Raw genomic sequence first — 19813 nt, forward strand, 5'->3', positions numbered from 1 at the left:
TGCCTCATCCCACCCTGAGAGATGCCTGGCAAACTGTTCTGCCTGCTCCCAGGAATTGCTCAGGAGACACAAACAAACCTGGCTGAAAGCAAAGCCTGGGATGAATCCCAAGGGAAGCACGTGGCACTCAGGGGGTGTTTCCCTCCCGGGCTGATGGCTGGGATTCCCCTGGAGCCCATGGCTTCTGCTCTGATTCATGGGTGACAACTGGAGCCTGACACTGCCCGCCTGCCGTTCCTTTGGGAAGTGCTGTTGGATCCATAGACATTCCAAGTCACCCAGGCCAGAGCCAAATATTCCCAGGGGCTATTCCAGCTGCTGGATTTTTGGGAGGCTGAGCTGTTTTGGGATGAGAGGGGAAGTGCAAGGCCAGCCAAGCCAACATTCCCAGAAATACTCACTCCTAAATAAAACCTGAGCCTCCAAACATTTCTTAACGGAGCCATTGATAGTCATGGCTAATTAATGAAATCCTGCTTCATTCCCATTTTTCACCCTTCAGTAGGGAAGCAGAACAAGGATGTGTCACCTCTAGGTCTTCTCCTTCCATGCCATGCAGCAATTCCCCCCTTTTACAGCAATAGCCATCCCTGATGATATTCAATACCCCATGGAAATCCTGCTCTGGGGAGGGACTTTCCAAGTCACAAAGTCCAACCTTTTGCTAGAAAATACTTGATTTATCAAACTTGGTGTTTGCTTCCTGGAATTCCTTCTTTCTATCCTAAAATGATTCAAACCTGTTTATTCCTTTTCTTGGATCAGCTGAGATTACATTTTCCAGGTGCAATGGGCAGAAATTGTAATATTTCAGTAGATTAATTCAGTTTTGAGCTGATGGGTGAAAGGGGGTTTTAAAATAATCTTGGAGCAAGGACACAACCTCTGGAATATCAGAATGGGAAAGACAAAATTCCTGAAGAACTTTATTATTTTCTAAATTCATTGTTTGTTAAAAAGTCTTTGAAGAATAATTTGGTTTGGTTGTTAAAATGAATTAAACCAGGAAAAGGGAGCAGGAAAGGCCAAGTGGCACTAAATAAAATTGACTCTTGGATAAACTAAAACTCAGAACAGAATGCTCTGGGTTGGATCGGGGGCCAAACAAGTGCAAATATTTAGAGGAATAAGGAAATAAATAAAGAAGTAATTCAAATATTATGGCATTTCAAATTTAAGACTAAAATAATGCTCTTTCTTCATGTCTAAACTTTATGCTTCCATGATAGCTGATAAATAATATTTGATTTTTTTTTTAATCTGCACATTTTAAGCCAGATTTAATGCCCATAAAATTTCCAGCAGGGCTGCCTTAATATGGGAAAATATTTCAGTAGCATTTCAATTACTAAGCAATTAAAAATGTGGAGTTACGTTTATTATTCTTGAAGTTTTCTGTAAACTTTAATGTAGACTAAATGTGTATTTAGATAAATTATATTTTGTCCAAGTGCCCAGAAAGAAGAGGGTGGATTTTCGTTAAACATCAATTTTAGAATTATTTACCGGTCAGTTAATATCTGATTTTATGTAAATGTAAATGGATGTCTGCCAAAGGAACCAAATCCTGCAGTGTTTCCCCCCTCATCCATCACTCCATAAAAATAATAACTGGGATTAGCAGGGAAGAGCTGGAATTGCAAACCCACCTGGTTTCCTTTCTGTTGTGCTATGAAATTTTTTAACCCTTGGAATTTTTAACTCCTGGGAACTGCCAAGAATGCAGGAATTGCACCAGGACAGAATCTCCCTCAGCATTCCCTTCTGCTGCAGGAATTACTAAAATCAATATCTAAATAAACAGCTGCAGAGAAACCTTCCCAGTATCCACATCCTGCTGGATGGATAAACCCACACATGGAATGGGAAGTACAAAAGCAGCTGGACATGAAAATGAAGTAACAAAGAGAATTCTCTGGGTTTTTTCACTATAGTTATTAAATATTATTCCACACATCTATAAATCTAATTAATGTTATTTCATTAGGAAATCCCATGAGCATGGATTTTCAAGCCCAATTCTGAATTCCTGGTTGGGTTCACACAGCCTGGCCCATCTCTTGGGGCAGGAAGAGCATTTCAGCTCCCTGCTTGTGGGTGCTCTTTGAACTCTGTCAAACCAGCTTGGATAAGGGATTTATTCCTGTTTTTCTGGTTGTCCCCCCAGGCTCTACAGGACGTTCAAGGACAGCAAGTACCTGTACATGCTGATGGAGGCTTGCCTGGGGGGAGAGCTCTGGACAATTCTCAGGGACAGGTGAGTGGGAAACTCCTGTCCTGCACCGCGGGATGTTTCCTACTGTCATGGAATTCCAGCTGAAAGGGTTGGAAGGGACCTTAAATCCCATCCAGTGCCACCCCTGCCATGGATGGCAGGGACACCTTCCACTGTCCCAGGCTGCTCCAAGCCCCAGTGTCCAACCTGGCCTTGGACACTGCCAGGGATCCAGGGGCAGCCACAGCTTCTCTGGGCACCCTGTGCCAGGGCCTGCCCACCCTGCCAGGGAACAATTCCTTCCCAATATCCCATCCATCCCTGCCCTCTGGCAGTTTGAAGCCATTCCCTGGGTCCTGTCCCTCCATCCCTTGTCCCCAGTCCCTCTCCAGCTCTCCTGGGGCTCCTTTAGGCCCTGGAAGGGCTCTGAGCTCTCCCTGGAGCTTCTTCTCTCCAGGTGAACATTCCCAGCTCTCCCAGCCTGGCTCCAGCCCTGGCAGCAGCTCCATGGCCTCCTCTGGATTTGTCACAGTTTTTAAATCACAATTTCCTATCCCAGAGCTTTTCCCATCCCTGTTTGCTGCCCACCCTCTGTGAGTGTGAATTGTGCCCATGGAGCAGGAAAAGATGCAGGGAATTGTAACTCTGGCATAGCCTCATCACTGGAACAGAATTCCGTTAAATTTGAAAAGATTGGTCAGAAAGCCAAGATTAAATTGCCATTTAAAGCCCCTGGACAAATTTTTTTCTGTAGTTCTTCCTTTTCCAAACAGCCTTTTCCTCACTGAAACAGAACTGGAGCAAAGTTAGCAGGTGCTGGGTGGGATTTTTCCTGATCTTCTGTCAGAGCCTGAGAATTCCATCTTTAATTCTCTGGGATTTAAACTAAGGTTCTGCTGCCACCTAGCTCGGACTCCCTCCTGCTCTCAGCCAGCTCCCAGCAGGCAGGGGGATTGGTTTTCTTTGGAATACTGGCTGCAGACTGCTGGAACAAGGATCCAGAGGTGCAGTTTGGAATTTGAATTAACGCTTCAAACCCCAGCAGTTGTGGGTTTTCTGCCTTTTGTCTCAGGAACATTCATACAGAACTTACCTCCACACCTCAAAGGAGTTTTAACACTCAAAAGCCAAAATTGTAATTAGAAAAAAACACCTTTTTGCTTACAAGATATGGATTTCTAAGATTTCTTACTAAATTATGGAATAAAACCTAAAATAGTTTCAGCTATTGGAGGCAGAGAGGCTGCTTCCAAAATGGAAATTTAATTAGATTGAGATAGAAAGTTTAGCAACAGGCACTTTCCAGGTGTTAAAAAGTGATTTTCCTGCAGCAATAGAAGTTTTAACAGCAGAACAAATTCCATGGGGAAGGGATCCACTTCCCAGGGATTCCCCTAACGGCTTTATCCCCTTTTTCCCCCCTCCTTTTCCGCAGGGGCTCATTTGAGGACTCCACCACCAGGTTTTACACGGCGTGTGTGGTGGAAGCCTTTGCCTACTTGCATTCCAAAGGGATCATTTATCGGGACCTCAAGCCGGAGAACCTCATCCTGGATCACCGAGGTTATGCCAAGCTGGTGAGTGCCAGGGCCTCCCCACCCTTCCAGAGAACAATTCCTTCCCAAAATCCCATCTAGCCCTGCCCTTTCTCAGTTTAAAACCACTCCTTGCCCACAGTAGTTTCAATTTAAAAGGAAAAAAACAAAATAAATCAAGCTGAGCTGGCAGCGATGGAAAGTTCTGACCCCCAGGAAGCCCTTGGTGCTGGTGTTTGCCTCCCTCATGGGAATATTCCTCAGGATAAACCAGCAGAAAGGTCACTGTGGTTCCCTGGGCCTGGAACAACCCTCGGTGCTTTAATGAGGAGAAGATTCCCATGGGGAATGCTCCTTTCTGCCTTGCCTCACTTCAAGAGGAGCAGAGCCCAGGGCTGACATTCCCTCTGATGCCCTGGCCTGACACTGCTCTGCCCCTACCCCCAGGTCGATTTTGGCTTTGCAAAGAAAATAGGATTTGGAAAGAAAACATGGACTTTCTGTGGCACCCCGGAGTACGTGGCCCCCGAGATCATCCTGAACAAAGGTCACGACATTTCGGCTGACTACTGGTCCCTGGGAATCCTGATGTATGAGCTCCTGACTGGCAGGTATGGCCATTGGAATTCACCCCAGCATTCCTGCCCTCAGCTCCCTGATGGGGCCAGGGCAGGGCTGCCTGTGCTGGGCCAGGGAGCTCCTCCATGGCCTTTCCACACAAATCATCCCACTTTGACCCTGAGTGGGCTGAAAGGGATGGGAGAAGGGGAAGGGTTTGCACTCAGCCAGGGAGGTTTGGTCTCGAATAGGCTAGATGTGATGGGAGAAGGGGAAGGGTTTGCACTGAACTGGGGAGGTTCCTCACTGCTGGAAAGGAGGAGGTGGATTGGGCACCATCCATCCATCCATCCATTCATCCCTTCCCATATTTAATTTGGGATATCACAGCTGCTCTTGGCAGTGGTGGCTTCCTGGACCTCCGTCACCTCAGCCCCATCGCTCATCCCCAGCTGCCCAATCCTTCAGGTTGGACACAAGCCCTCCATCCATGGAAAGGCAATACATCCCCACTGGAATCCCATCCCACACAGGCCAGCCAGGGAATGCTGCTCAGAGCCTCAGGCTGTTGGGATGTGGCTGCCAAAGGGAGAAGAGGTTTAGCATGGAAAACTTATTTTTGGTGCTTCCCTGCAGCCAACATTGCTGAATTCCAGAGCTCCTTGAGAAATGGATAGGATCATAGGAAGCAAAGCATTCCCAGTTGTCATCTACCTTTTCTCATCTGGATGTATTCTATCAGAGTTCAGTGCTCTTTTAAAGACAAATTTTTATTAAAGACAAGTTTTTCATCTTTTTCCCTTCCCTGCCCCCTCTGAAGTCCCCCTTTCTCAGGCCCAGACCCCATGAAGACCTATAACATCATCTTAAGGGGAATAGACATGATCGAATTTCCAAAGAAGATTGCCAAAAATGCTGCTAATTTAATTAAAAAACTATGCAGGTAAGTGGATGAAATAACAAAACCCAAAAAGCCTTGATATTGTTTGCAAAGAAATGAGCTGTTTGGAAGGATTAAGGATGTGTTATTCCTTTTATAGGGACAATCCATCAGAAAGATTAGGGAACTTGAAAAATGGAGTGAAAGATATCCAAAAGCACAAGTAAGTGTCTCATCCAGCAGCCACCAGCTCCAACCCCCAAGAAAAGGCTTTTCAAGCATCTCCATTTTCTCCTCAAAACCACTTTCTATCCATAATGGAAATTCACCATCCTTTTGGTCCCATGGGAGTGGTTAAATGATGTCTTAGGAGTTTAGTGGGATAAGAACAGGTGAGAGACCCATTCCAGGAACAGTTTCTCTCCTCCATCCATGCTGGACCTTCTCTCCTCCCATCCCCAAAGCAGCAGGATTGGATTGCATGGATATTTTTGTGGGAAGGCTCAGGGCTCATCCACCCACCTTGAGCAAACCTGAGGAGAAGCACAGGTGGGACACCCTTGTGCATAAAGCTGGGAGCTAACCCAATTGCATGGGGAAAAAGGGAAGTTCCATGGGGTTGCTGCACACACTTCCTTCTTGGCCCCCCCCCAGAAAAAAGAAAAGGGGATAAATTCCAAAGGGATTTGAAGGCAAGGCCTGTGGGAGATGAAACCTGTTGTTTAAGCCATTTTCTTTTTTTTTGTGCTACACCTGTCTGACTTTGGATTCTTCCCTCCTTTCAGATGGTTTGAAGGCTTTAACTGGGAAGGGTTACGGAAAGGGACACTGACACCTCCCATAATCCCAAGTGTAAGTTTTCCTGTTGCTATTTTTCCTCCATGGCAAATTCCTCTGGGGTGCTGTGAGCTTTGAGTAGTGGTACATTGGATTAAGTGGGAATAATGTACTTTATTTCTTCTGGAGATGCTTGAAGAAGCCACTTTAGACACATTTCCAGCTAAGCTTGGTCTGCAGGCAGGCTCTTCCCTGGGAAGGTGCTCTGGGGAGGGCAGAGCCATGGGGAAATCCCCTTTGCAGCAAGAGGTGGAGGCAGGATCACTCACTCCAACACATTTTCCTCTCACTCACCTGCTGCACTCCTTTCTTCATCTCCTTTTCCCCTTTCCACAGAGAGCTGCCAGTTCCAGCCTTTCTCTCTGTGTTCCTTCTCCTTTATTCTCACTTCCTTTGGACAGGCAGGTGGGGTTTGGATGCCATCTTCCCTTTCTTTGGCATTAACCTTCCCTTCTGCGCTGCCTTTTGTGCCTCTGGCCCTTTTCTCCCTGCCTCCATGTCCTCCCTGAAAAGCCCTGTTGATGTTTAACCGTGTAACTGGGAGCAGAGGGACAGCTCTGCTTTTTCCTTTGGAGCAAAGCCCTTCCTTTGATGTCTTTGTGAGCTCACTGCCCTCAAAGCCTGGCTGCAAAGGGAAACCAAACAGGATTAGCAGACAGAAATCACCTTGGCCCCTTCTGTCCTGCAGCCTCCCTTCCTTGTTCCAGCCTAATCCCTCGGGATCACCGGGAGAATGCCATTAATGGGTGTTTAATTGCACCCCATTGCTCCATCCTGCAGCTCCTGAAGCTGCCATCCCAAAGTTTGCTTAGGGAAAGAGCCAGGAGGGTTTCCCATCCCCCCTTTGGCCCTGTGGGATGCAGGAGCTCCTGGAGTCAGTGGGAGAAAGCAGGACTTGGCAAATATCTCCCTAAACAGTTTAGAAATGTTTTCGAGATCAAAGCTGGGTTTGCTTGGGGTTTGTTTGGTTTTTTGGTTTTTTTCTGTTAAGCTCATTCCAGAATCTTGGGATGGCTTGGGTTGGAAGGGACCTGAAAGCCTATCCAGTGCCACCCCTGCCATGGCAGGGACACCTTCCACTGTCCCAGGCTGCTCCAAGCCCCAATGTCCAACCTGGCCTTGGCTTCTTTTTAATCCCTATTAATTCATCAGCAGGACCACATTTCAAGTCAAGGCAATCAAGTCAAGCTTGCTCCTTCACATCCAGCTGCAGTTCCTGCTTTAGGAATGCAGGAGGTCCATGAAGCCTGAAAAAAACCCCAGGATGTTTTCCTTACTGGTTTTGGTGGATTTTCAGTTCAGTAGGAGTACTTCCAACTCTGCTTTTACTCCACATAGCAAGGCTGACTGAAGCAGATGGGAGCATCCTTTCCTCTCAGAGGAATCCTCTTCCAGGACAACCCCAGACTGGCCCTAATTCCAGTTCAACCCAGCTCATCCTTTCCCTGAGCCCTCAGGAGCAGCATCTCCTCCAGACCTGCTCCTGAGATCTTCTCCAAACCCATGGATGGTTTTTTGTCGGCCCCAGAGCCATCAGTCCTGCTCCATCTTGTTTTCCACAAGTTTTTTTGGCAAAATCTCAACTGCCACTCTGAAAAAGGACCCAAAATAGAGCTCTGGGGGCAGACATGCATTTTTCCCTCAATCCACCTCCCCTTGTTAGCTGGGAAGCAGCCAGCAGGGCCAAACATACAGATTAGCTCCTTTTTTTTTGAAGAAAAAAGGCTTTTCCCTGCTCTTTATCTCTCATTTCTTACGTGGCACTACCAGTGAGGCAATCAAAGAGCTCTTATTGCAGGGGGTTTTTGGAAAGATCCCAATTTACAACCTGCTGCTAGGGCACTGCTGAGCCTCACTGCCACAGCTGGAATCTGGCATTTTACCTCTCCTTAAAAGCTCAGGACTCTTCCAGGAAAAGATGAGCTGAGGAAGCAAAGGGTGAGGCAGCAGCAACAAAGGAAACAGATCCAGATAATCCCAAAGAAATTGAAGCTGCTAAGATTTTAGAGGGTGGGTTTATTTTTTCAAAATGAGTTGGGTATTCCATAGTCCTGATTTCCTCCAAGATGTGTTCAGCAGGGGGGGCAGCACATGAAATTTAGAGCTGCAGTTGGAGTTGCTGTCTTTTCCCAAGGCTTGCAGCAGCATCCAGCAGCAAATGGGAATCTCAGGAGGGTTAACAAGGCCAAGTGGGTCAGGACAATCCCTGGGATCAATCTAGGCTGGATACTGGAAAGAAATCTTCCCTGGCAGGGTGGGCAGGCCCTGGCACAGGGTGCCCAGAGAAGCTGTGGCTGCCCCTGGATCCCTGGCAGTGTCCAAGGCCAGGCTGGACATTGGGGCTTGGAGCAGCCTGGGACAGTGGGAGGTGTCCCTGCCATGGCAGGGGTGGCACTGGGTGGGATTTAAGGTCCCTTCCATCCCAAACCAGTCTGGGATTTTGGGATTTAATGACTGTCAGTTGGCCCCTGGCTCAGGCTCTTCCACAAATAAAATGACTGAAAACTGCAGCAAGAGTTTTCCTGCTCTGGGTCAGGCTTTAAGTACTGAATTTCTCCTTATTTTGGGCTGGAGACCTGCTGGTTCCTTGTATTGTTAATTTTTTTGATTGTATTGACTTTATCAAGCCCTCACTGTATAAAAGTTTCCCTCACTATCACAAAGCATGAAAATCAGGAATTCTGTAGCCAGGGTCGATTTTAAATACCATTCTTTCCAAAAAACAAACGGGCTTGGCTTTCATCCTGGGAAGCTGGGTTTCTCTGGAAGGATGCTGAGGCTGAGCAATGCTTGCCAGGAGATTTAAAGGCAGCAGAGCTCAGCTCAGGAGCCACAGATGGGAACTCCTGGGCTCTGGGAGGCGTTCCCAGGTCTGTTGTGATAACCTTGTTCCTACGGGTAGGAAAGCTTGGGAGAGCAGGGGAGTGGTGGGAAATCTCCCAGCAAAAAGCCATGGATGCAGCACCTCCCTGGCTGGTGGGGATTCTCCGGGATGCACATGGCTGTGGGATGAAGAGGGAATGTCAGCACTGGCATGAACATCCCCCTTCCTGTCGCTCTCCTTCCCCCAGGTCGCGTCCCCGACGGACACGAGCAACTTCGACAGCTTCCCAGAGGACAGCGACGAGCCACCCCCTGACGACAACTCAGGATGGGACATCGATTTTTAACGTTCTTTCTCTTACCTGCTTCTGCCTTGCTGAAGACAGCTTTTCCTGGGACGTGGCTGCCAGCGGGACGGGAAGACCGGGATCGGGGAGGATTCGTGCTCGGGGTCACCACGATGCCTTGATTGATGCTGCTCCAGTAACTCCAGTGGCATTAGGACTTCTTGCTCAGTGACAATAGTGCTCTCCATGTTTTCTGTCGGAACGTGACCCGGCGGGGACACGGCGGTCCTGGCACAGAACTCCTTTTGTGTCGCCACAGGGATCTCGTCACCTCCCTGCTCACCGGTGTGACAGATCCAGAGAGTTGGAGGCACTTATTCCAGCTGCTTTTCCCGTAGGATCAGTAGTGATTGAGGAAGTGCTGCAGCTACTCCAGTGCGGGATTTAGGCTATTCCCACCCTCGGAGCTCCGCGGGGCAGCGCCGGAGCCGAGAGGAGCACGGGCAAAGCGTTCCTGTCAGAGCAGTGGGGAAATGGCTCCTTTCCCTTTCCTTTCCTAGCAGGATTCCCGACGAGACTGAATGTTCCCTTCCCTCTTTGTTTTGGAAACATTTTGGTTCAGCCTGGTCAAACAAAAGCACAACTGCTCCAGCTGCTGTCCAGGCAGGTTTGGGTCGTTTCCCTGACGTGGCAGCACCACCCTTGGGCTTTCAGTTCTCCTCTCCCTCGGCACCAACACGTGCATGGAAACAGAAAATCATGGAATGAATCCATGGCGCATCTATTAACCCATTTCACACCCATTCAGCCCTTTCACAGTGCTTCAATCACAGAACAAAGCGGTGGCAGCCCACCGGTCTTGATTGGTTAGACCTGAAATTAAGGATTTAATTAATTAAATCCAAATTAACTTTGACCTTTTTAGACCCAAAGGGAAAACCATGAGAGCTGGGATGCCCTTTCGAGGTGCTGTGTCCATCCCTCCCCTGGGAATAAACCTGTCCCTGAACCATCCTGTCAGGAATATGTAGCAGAGGCTTCGCTCTCCATCTTGATGATTCCATGTCTCCATGTCTGCATCTTTTCCGTGTTTAGTGCAAGGATCTCATTGAAATAAAAATCCTGGGCCAGTTTGCTGGCTCAGGTGGACCATTGCCAGTAATCCTGATGCCTCTCCAGGCTAAGGAGCTCCATGGGAAAGTCAGTGGAATTCAAAGGGAAGTGGGTATTGGATGTATCCCTGCGAGGTTTCCAGCATGCCCAGTCCATAGTGACTGTGTTCAACACAGGGATGGCCAAATCCATATGGAAAAAGAACTGGGGAAACCAATATAGTCAGGATAAGCTTTTCCCTCACTTCCACTGCTTTTCCTTTGCTTGAATTCCCTGCTCTGGTTTATAGGATGCAGCAGAGGAATGCTGTCCTGGGTTCGTTTTGTATACATGGGAGTTAAAGTTTATCCCATAATCCAACAGGAAACATCAGCTTTTGGTCTCTCTGAGAGACCTTGCCCCAAAAAATCACAGAATCATGGAATGATGGAATGGTTTGGGTTGGAAGGGACCTTAAAGATCCTCCCATTCCAACCTCCTGCCCCATTTCACCTCAGCTGCCAAGAGCTGAGAGTGGAAAGATCAAGTCTTGCTGACAAGGACCTTTCCCACATATCACATGGAAAATGTCCATTTGAGCAGTAAAAAATTCCTTCCCTGGTGGTAAATCCCAACTCTCTTGCTTATTCCTGATAAAAGGATTTAATTAAAAGGCTGTTTGGACAGCAAGGGCCCTGTTTGCTGTTTAATGTGAGCTGGGTCATGTGACACCTTTGAAACCAGTCTGTGGCTCTGGAGTTCCCTCCGTTTTCCAAAGGGTGAGGCCACACCTCTGGCACTGTCATTTCAGGCCATTTCTGCTGTTCTTGAACCATTAAAACTTCATTTGCCTTCAAAACCATGGGGAAAAGGCAGTAACCCCTGGCTTTTCCTCCTTTCTCTGAGGGATGGACAGCACCAAGAGCCAGGGCTGAGCACGAGGGCTAAAACACTCAGCAGGCATCTTACACAGCCCTAAGAGCCAAATTCTTCCCTCCCATCCCCCTGGATTTCCACTCCATGGGGACGTGGAGTCTTGTCGCAGGGTGGTGCCACCACATGCAGTTGGCAGGCGTGGAGGAGAAAGCACCGCGAAGATTTGGGGGATAACCTGAAACCGTGAGGGGAAGGAGGGTCTGGAATGGGCTGAGGAGTTGTTTTCCTTTTTTCCTGTCCCTTTTTTCCTCGTGCCAGGCATGGGAATCGATCCCTGCAGCGTGCACTGTGCTGAATCTGAGTTTATTTTGATATCCAACACCTCACTCGACTTCCATGGCCTCTCCTGAGCATTAACACTTGGCATATGTATATGATAAGCCTTCAGTTAGAAGTAATATATTTAAGTTGCTTTATATATATCTCTATATATCCACAACAAGGGATTGCCTCTGTGTTTCCACCTCCTGTCCTTATTTCTTTGTCTCCTTCCTCGATGTGCGGGACAACGGCGTTTTTAGGGAAGGGGGAATCAGCTCCCGCCTTTCCAGAGGGGGCTCCGGTCGGTGTCGCAGCTTCTCCCAGAGCTGCACTGCCCACAGCAAACTCTTCTTCAACAACAGGACCACGAGCAGATATTTCTGTAAATAGGTATTTTCGTGTCGATATTTTGTGGGTCACACAGGACCTTTCTGTTCTTTTCCAGTTCCATGGCATTATTCCTTCATTTCCTTATTTGTAATGTAACGTTTTTAGGTCGAGGTAGACTTGAATCAATGTCATGTTTGTCAGTATGATTAAACTTTTTGTCAGCTGTCCTGGTCACTCATCTGTCCCATAGTTCTAGAACATCACTGGCTATCCGGCATTGTTGCAAGTGCCTTAAATCCATGGCATCTTATAAAAAAAAGAAAAACAAATTTGGTGTTATGCTGCATGACAAAGACAAACACACCTCAAACTGTCGTCCTTTCTTAGCTTGCTGCGTTTTACAGTTCTTTCTGCGACCGATTTCTAAGCCTTTATTATCTGATCTCGATGAATTCCAGAAATGATGACGTCGTTCTCTGATTTCTGTTCAATGTACCAGAGCTGTGTATCTGTTAATGAGATACAGAGTCATTTCTGTGAAATGTATCAATGTCATGTGCGGGTCAAATTAATCTCTGACATCCTAGCAGTCCCTCGACAGGTATTCCTGTTTTGCTAAGCTCTGCAGATCCCACCCATCCATGCTGTCCCACACAGCCCCCCTTGGGAATCTCCCACCCGGGACAAATCCACGCCAGTGGCATTTTCCTGGCCTGAAGCCCCGGTGCAAAGACGAGGCTCGTTTGCACCACTCACCAGAACAGGATCTGTGCTTTTCCCTGCCCCATTCCCTGCACCCACGGCGATGAGCCCTGGAAGCTCCTCCGTGGCTCCCCAGACTTGGGCGCTTTTAGGGCTCTCTCAGAACAAGGGGAAATTCCCGTTTGGAGTTGCCTCTGCCCCCCAAGTCCCGATTTACGCCAGTTTCACCTCACCCCTTTGTTTTCTACTCTGATTTTCTCTCCCTCTGTGGCAGAGGTTTTGTTTGTCGGGCAGATGCCGGTCACCCCCCGGCCATCGGCCGCTTGCACTCTTTGGATGTTGACTGAGGAACTTCGGGGTTTTTTTCATAAACTTCCATGGCTTTTGTTTCGCTCTGTACTCCCCCCTGCAGCTGTAATTGCCGAGTGCCTGTTGTATACTTTATAGAGTTGAAATAAAAATAATTACTTTTGAACGGCTGTCAGTGGGTTTCTTCCGGAGCAGAAGATGGGTTTGGGAGAGATCTTCAGGTTCATGGTGAAATTTGGGGTGACGGGATTCTGCTCCCAGAACTGGTTGCCCAGAGAAGCTGTGGCTGCCCCTGGATCCCTGGCAGTGTCCAAGGCCAGGTTGGACACTGGGGCTTGGAGCAGCCTGGGACAGTGGGAGGTGTCCCTGCCATGGGGGAATGGGATGAGCTTGAAGGTCCCTTCTAACCCAAACCATTCGTGATTTGATGGTGACACAGAGGTGAGCAAAAGCTGGGGGAAAGGAACACCAAAACATCCTCCCAGGAGGGAAATCAGTTCGGGAACAGCCCAGGGAGGAGCTGAGAATCGTCACCCATCATTTTGTGGGATGCAGCAATCGCGGGTCGAAGTTAATAAGACAATAAAAACCTCGGGGTGACGTGGCCTTCACCTGAAACTGCTAGGGGAGCACCGGGATTTCGGGGCGAGGCCTGGCGCTCCTCAGCCCAGGCTAAAAATAGGGAGGGCGGGAGGGTGGCCGCGCTGTGCCGGGGATGTCACCCGGCCGTGACTCAGCCGCTGCTGACAGCACCTGCCCGCCGTGCCCCCGAAACCTTCCCGGGCAATGATTAGCCCGTTCCGGGCTGGAATAGGCGACAGTGGGTGCGGGACAGCGACATGCCACGGGGAAGCGATAGGTGCAGCAATTGCTGCGGCAGGGATCGCCCGGCGCGGGGTTGGGGTGCGCTGGGGCGCTGCTCCCGCTCTTAGTTCGCATTGAAACCAAGCTGAGAAAATAAATAAACGGCAGCACGGGGCCGCCGCCGGGAAAAGCCGGGTTCATTAACAGCGGCTAATTAACCAAGGTTAATTACCGGACGGGCGCGCGGGAATGGGGAGCAATGGCGCGGCGCGGCCGCCAGGGGGCGCCCTGGGGCCGTCCTGCCCCGACGGGGAGGAATGGGAATGGGAATGGGAATGGGAACGGGAACGGGGATGGGGATGGGGATGGGAATGGGGATGGGAATGGGAATGGGAATGGGAATGGGAATGGGAATGGGAATGGGGATGGGGATGGAGACGGGGAGGGGAACGGGAAAGGGTTGGGGGGGGCGACGCCTTTGATCTCCCCGCATCAAAGGGCCCGGAGCTCCCCCCCTCCGCCGGTGCCCCCCGCCCCGGCTGGGGTCAGTGAGCAGGGCGAGAACCCCCAGAGTGCTGTCGTGTCCCCCCGTGTCTCCCCGTGTCCCGCACCCGGCCCGGCGCGGGGGTGCGCAGCAGCTCCTCTCCCTTCCTGCGAGGCTGCGCTGGCGCCAGGAAGGACGCGGGGGAGGCGGCGAGGGGGACGTGGAGGAGACCAAAGGAGTCCTCGGGGGAGGGCGGGGGGGCTCCCTGCACCCACCGCGGCCCCCACCCACTACGGGGGGCTGCAGAAGGGGGACTGCCCCCCTCCCCTTCCCTCGTCCCGGTCCCCGCCGTCGGGCGCGCCCGGCTGGAGACAGCGGCGGCGTCGGGGAGTGCGGAGCATCTGGCCGGGAACCGGGCGGGGGATGCCGGGTGGGGTGGGGGTTCTGCCCTCGCCCTTGCGAAACCCCCGCCCGACCAATATGGGAGCCCTCGGGGCGGGCCGGGGGCGGTTTTGGGGGCTCAGGGGCACGGACCCCCGGGAACGCTTTGAAATCCCAGCCGGCGGGCCCCCCGCCCCGAGGGGCGGGCAGGAGCAGCCCCGGGGGTATAAAGGCGGCGGAGGAGCGCAGAGCCGCCGCTCGCGGCTCGGTGCTGCTGCTCGGGGACGCGGCGGGCACGGGAGGCACCAGGATGCGGGGGCTGGTGGCGCTGCTGGCGGCGCTGAGCTGCGCGGCCCCGGCGGGGCGGGCGGCGGCTCCCGGGGGTGCCCTCAGCTCCAACGCCATCAAGGGACCCCCCCCGGGCGGGGCGGCCGAGGCCAGCGCCGCCCCCGCGCCCCCCTTCGACGGCAGCAACAAGGCCCCGCCGGCCGCCACCCGGCAGGTAGGAGAGAGCGGGGATGGAGCGCGGGACACCGGGATGGACTGGGAACACACCGGGGATGGACTGGGGACACACCGGGGATGGACTGGGAACACACCGGGGATGGACTGGGAACACACTGGGGATGGACTGGGAACACACCGGGGATGGACTGGGAACACACCGGGGATGGACTGGGAACACACCGGGGATGGACTGGGAACACACCGGGGATGGAGTCGAAGGACACATTTGGGATGAGGGGTGTGGGCCGCCGGGGATGAAGGCACACACACACACACACACACACCGGGAGATGGAGTGGGGGGACACTGGAGATGGAGGGGACACCGGAGATGGATGGATGGATTGGACGCCCCGGGATAAGTGGAGGAGAGAGCCCGGGGATGGAAGGGAGGGATACGCACCGGGGATGGAGGGGATTGAAGAGGGGGGACACGGCGCAGATGGATGGCGGGGATGCCCGGGAATGGAGGGACACGCACACTCCGGGGATGGCGGAGAGGGACGCACCGGGTGCTCACCGGGGATGGAGTGGGGGACACCTCGGGGATGGAGACGGGGAGGGACACAGCGGAGGTGGACGGAGCTGACGCGTCGGGGACTGGAGAGGGAGCGCAGCGGGGATGGAGAGGGGGGAAACACTGGCGATGGGCCCTGCTAACCCCCCGCCTCCTCTGTGCCCCCCAGCCTTTCCCCTGCGCCGAGGACGAGGACTGTGGCCCCGAGGAGTTCTGCGGGGGGGCGGCCCGCGGCGGGGGAGCCCCGCTGTGCCTGGGCTGCCGGCGGCGCCGCAAGCGCTGCCTGCGCGATGCCATGTGCTGCCCCGGCATGACCTGCAGCAACGGTGAGCGAGCGGGGAAGCTGCGGGCCGGGGGGAGGGTGCGGGGGTCCAACGCGTGGCTGACAGCCGCCCCGCTGCCCCCCGCAGGTCTCTGCACGCCCCCGGAGCCTCCCCAAGGAGCCGCCGAGCCGGAGGAGACGGGCACTGAGGCGCTGTCCCGACGGACGCCAGCTCCCGCCTGGCTGCCCACTGCCAAAGGTGAGGAGTGTCCGCTGCTGTGACCCCTCTGTCCCGCCCGAGGCTGCCCGTCCTTCCCTGCTGTCCCCTGGGATCACTCCAGGCTGCCCCACTGCCCTGCTGTCGCCCGGCATCAGTCCGGGATGCCCGACCTGCACCTCTGTCCCCCTTGGGACCAATCCAGGCTGCCCATCTGGTGCCTCTGTCCTCCCTGGGATCACTCGGGATGTCCAGCCTGGCTCACTATCCACTGTAGGATCAGTCCAGGGTGTCCACCCTTCCCTGCTGTGCCGCATGGAATCAGTCCAGGGTGCCCTTTCTGCTCCACCATCCCCTATGTGGTCGGGCCGGGATGCCCCTCTTTCTCCCGTCCGTCCCCTGTGGGATCACTGCGGGATACCCCACTGACTCCATCAAATCAATCCGGGATGCCCAGCCTGCCCACGGGTGAGCTTTGGGATGCCCACGGGGGATTGATCAGCCCGGGCTGCCCAGTGTCCCCATGAGCGATGCCCACCCTGCCCCAGTGTCCCCATGAGCGATGTCCACCCTGCCCCAGTGTCCCCATGAGCGATGTCCACCCTGCCCCAGTGTCCCCATGAGCGATGCCCACCCTGCCCTGCATCCCCCGTGGGATCGCCCCGCCCTGAGCATCCCCCGCTGTCCCCCCGCAGGCGAGGAAGGTGACTTCTGCCTGCGCTCGTCGGACTGCGCGGCCGGGCTGTGCTGCGCTCGCCACTTCTGGTCCAAGATCTGCAAGCCGGTGCTGCGGGAGGGCCAGGTGTGCACCCGGCAGCGGCGGAAAGGCTCGCACGGCCTGGAGATCTTCCAGCGCTGCCAGTGCGCCGAGGGGCTGGCGTGCCGCCTGCAGAGAGAGCTCGGCCCCGCCGACGCGTCCCGCCTGCACACGTGCCAGCGGCACTGAGCCACCGACCGACCGACAGACGGACAGACAGAAGGGACAGGCTCCGGGACAGGCTCGGAGCGAAGGTTGTTTCTCAAGGGAACTTCTTCTAAGCGACTTCTTGCAGTACGTTACTGTGTTGTGAATACTCGAGCTGGCACTTAGCTGTACATAACGCCGGGATTTTGAATGACTTCTTTCAATGAGTTTATTTTAATGAGTTATTATTTTGTGCTCCTCCGAGGGCGCTGCCCGGCGCCCCTCAAGCCGTGACTGTGACTTTGTACGCACTGGGTTTTTCATTCTGGCTCGAAGGGGCGCCACCGTCTGTGTGCGAGCGAATAAACTCCTCCTGAAATCACCCCGCGCTGCCTCCGCGTCCCGGGCTGCTCCTTTCCTGCGGGAGGGAGGATGGATTTCCTGGGGGGAAGGAGAGGCGGGGGCGGGGGGCTCATCCCCGTGGGAAGGGCTGCTGGGTTGGCTGCTTTTTAGGAATTCCGTGGCAGCCACTGATGCCCTCTGGCCACCGAACCGAGGATGGGCAGCGTGGCTGGAGCTCTGGGAAGGACTCGTGGCAGCAGAAGAGCCTCTCCCTGGTTTTGGGAGGGAGGAGGGAGTGAAGGTTGGCTGGAGGGGCCGTGCTGGACCAACCCCGGCTGCTGCCGACCTCGACTGCTCCATCCTCGCTCCGCGCACAATAAAGATTCATTTTCCCTTCACTTTGCAGCTCGTTCCTGTGGCTTCTCACCCTTCTGGGATGCCTTGGAGGGAGGGAAATCTGCGAGCACACATTTTTTTCCCCCACCCCTTTGGCTTCTAGCGCTGCCCCCCTGTTTCACATGGTTTTGAGTGAGGAGCGTGGGGCTGCAGGGGCAGTGCTGGCCCCCGGCAGGCTGCCTCAGCCTGGGAAAGGGGTTTGGGGGGCAAAACCACGGGGGAGCCTCCCCTGCACACCCCAAAGTGCTTTGCAGCCCAGTCTGAACTCAGCACATCCTTGGGGGGTTCTGGGGGCACCACACAGGGAACTCCCCACAGCTCCTGAACGCTGCCTTCTCGGGGGGTTTGGGGCCCTTGGGGTTGGTGTCGCCTCTTTAGGGCATTTCGTTCCCCCGAGGGCATGGGGTTGTGGAATTCCAACCCCACTGCAGCTCTGCCAGGAGCCCGGCAGGGCCCGGTGGTGCTGAACCCACTCCACAGGCACAGAAATTGCAGAGGGAGAACAGCTCCAGGGAGAGGCAGGCGGTCAAGGGATTGTTCCCAACTCCCTTCCAGCTCAGGGACTGGCTGGGAACAGCCAAAGCTGCCCCAAAGCAGAGGGTAAAACACTGATGGTCCTTAAACTACCTCAATCCACCCTTCCAGGCTCTCTGGAGCAGCTTTTACTGGAGTCGCAGCACGAGCCAGACTCAGAGTCTGGAGCTCAGTGCTTGGATCATCGTGCAAGGCTGGGAAAATTCAAAATACCCGATTTAAAATACTTCTAAAAGCCATGATTAAAAAAAATATGATTGCACAACATAGATAACAATCTGATTATTTTATTATCATAATAATGTCATGCTCAGTAAGGGACAATGAAGGGACCTGGCTATGAAGAAATGAAGGTCCCTGGCTAAGAAAAGCATCAGGAGCTGTTCAGATGGGTTCAGATCTGTCACGAACAGTGTCATATTTCATCCCTAGGACGTTCAAAACACTGCCATGAGGGTTAGGGCTTTTTCTCCAGGGACTTAGAGAGAGCAGCACAGCTTTGACACCTCTGCAGCCAGGAAAAAAATACACTTGTGGTGCATTAAATACCACTTCTTGTCATCATTCTCCATCCTCTTTGGTTTTGTTCAGGTTGGCCACCTCCAGCCCTGTCCTGCTACCTCACACATCTCCAGAATAACCAGTTTCATGGATATATTCCACAAAAACAATGGTTTTGTTGGGTTTACTCCCTCCTCTCCCCCCTTACCACACCTGCAGTCAGGATCTCTTCCCATTTCAGCCCCTTTTGGGCTTTCAGGGTTTGTTCCTTGGGTAAAGCACAGAGAAATTTGATTTAGGAACATCCCTTAGGGGAAAAAAAAGCCACGAGAATATGACCCCGTGTGTGTTGAGGTTTAACCAAAGCAGGTGTTGGAGGGATTTTCAGCCTTGCCTTGGTCCTGCTCCAGAATCTGAATCCACCTTAGGTCTGCATCCTCCTGGGAAGTCAAAATATTCCCGCAGCAGCTCAGGAATGGGGATGAACAGCCCCTGGTCCCAGGGAGGCAGCAGCAAAGGCTGCTCGTGCCCCTCTTTCCCAGGGGAAGGCGCCTGGAAGGTGGCTGGGAGGCAGTGGGATTTTCCAAGGAATAAGGAGGTCCCTCCTGGATCCTTCTCCACATCCTTACCAGAAATACCTGAATCCATTCTTTGCAAGCTCAAACCCGACCCAGTAACAGCAGTAAAAAGGCTGGAGGGAAGTAGAAAAGACAAAACTGGGGAAAGCAGGGGATGTGTGGAGCCTCTCAGTCTGGACGCTCGGCGTGTCCCGGTGAGGATCTCCCGCTCCGAGCCAGCGGGCAGAGAGGGACAAAGCGCCCAGCAGCTCCTGCCGCACCGAGCGGTGACCTTGCTGGGGAGGCAGCTCGGGGTGCCCTCGCCCTTCTCCTCCTCTCCAGGGAAATGATTCCCTCCAGAAAGTCAGGAAAAGCCCCTCTCTCCCAGGCGAGGGGGGAGTCAACGCCAGACCCGCCAGGCTCGGGATTCCAGGGACTGGAAAACCACGGACGGTTTGGAGGGGAAATCGAATCCCTCCATGGCTTTCCTGGGATGATTTTTCCACGCTGTGGGTGCGGATTCCCAGGAGATGGATCAACCCAAAGCTTCTCCCGGGGACAGACAAGATTGGCATAATGGAATTTATCTCCCGGGGGGGAGGATGTGACACAGCGCAGTTTTTTCTGCTATTTGGGATGAAAT

At 53.0% G+C, this 19813-nt stretch overlaps 2 protein-coding genes across 4 annotated transcripts in view; both read left to right on the plus strand.

Annotated features, from left to right (window-relative positions):
• Positions 1-12931, plus strand: part of PRKG1 (protein kinase cGMP-dependent 1) — a 295495-nt gene extending 282564 nt beyond the window's left edge. For all 3 annotated transcript variants that reach the window (XM_085064468.1, XM_085064466.1, XM_085064469.1), the window contains exons 12-18: positions 2168-2257; positions 3651-3792; positions 4198-4361; positions 5129-5251; positions 5349-5411; positions 5974-6040; positions 9097-12931. In XM_085064468.1, coding sequence (XP_084920594.1) covers positions 2168-2257; positions 3651-3792; positions 4198-4361; positions 5129-5251; positions 5349-5411; positions 5974-6040; positions 9097-9195 — 748 coding nt within the window. In that variant the 3' untranslated portion in view covers positions 9196-12931. The remainder of the gene's footprint in view (positions 1-2167; positions 2258-3650; positions 3793-4197; positions 4362-5128; positions 5252-5348; positions 5412-5973; positions 6041-9096) is intronic.
• A 1518-nt stretch (positions 12932-14449) lies between these two features.
• DKK1 (dickkopf Wnt signaling pathway inhibitor 1) lies at positions 14450-17580 on the plus strand. The gene is made up of 4 exons (XM_085064470.1): positions 14450-14936; positions 15627-15783; positions 15868-15978; positions 16632-17580. The coding sequence occupies exons 1-4, from the start codon at positions 14745-14747 to the stop codon at positions 16880-16882; spliced, it is 711 nt and encodes a 236-aa protein (XP_084920596.1). The 5' UTR covers positions 14450-14744; the 3' UTR covers positions 16883-17580.
• The last annotated feature ends 2233 nt before the right edge of the window (positions 17581-19813 follow it).

Source organism: Lichenostomus cassidix, chromosome 6, assembly GCF_008360975.1.
Source record: "Lichenostomus cassidix isolate B80296 chromosome 6, HeHo_3.0, whole genome shotgun sequence".
NCBI classification, from domain to species: Eukaryota; Metazoa; Chordata; class Aves; order Passeriformes; family Meliphagidae; genus Lichenostomus; species Lichenostomus cassidix.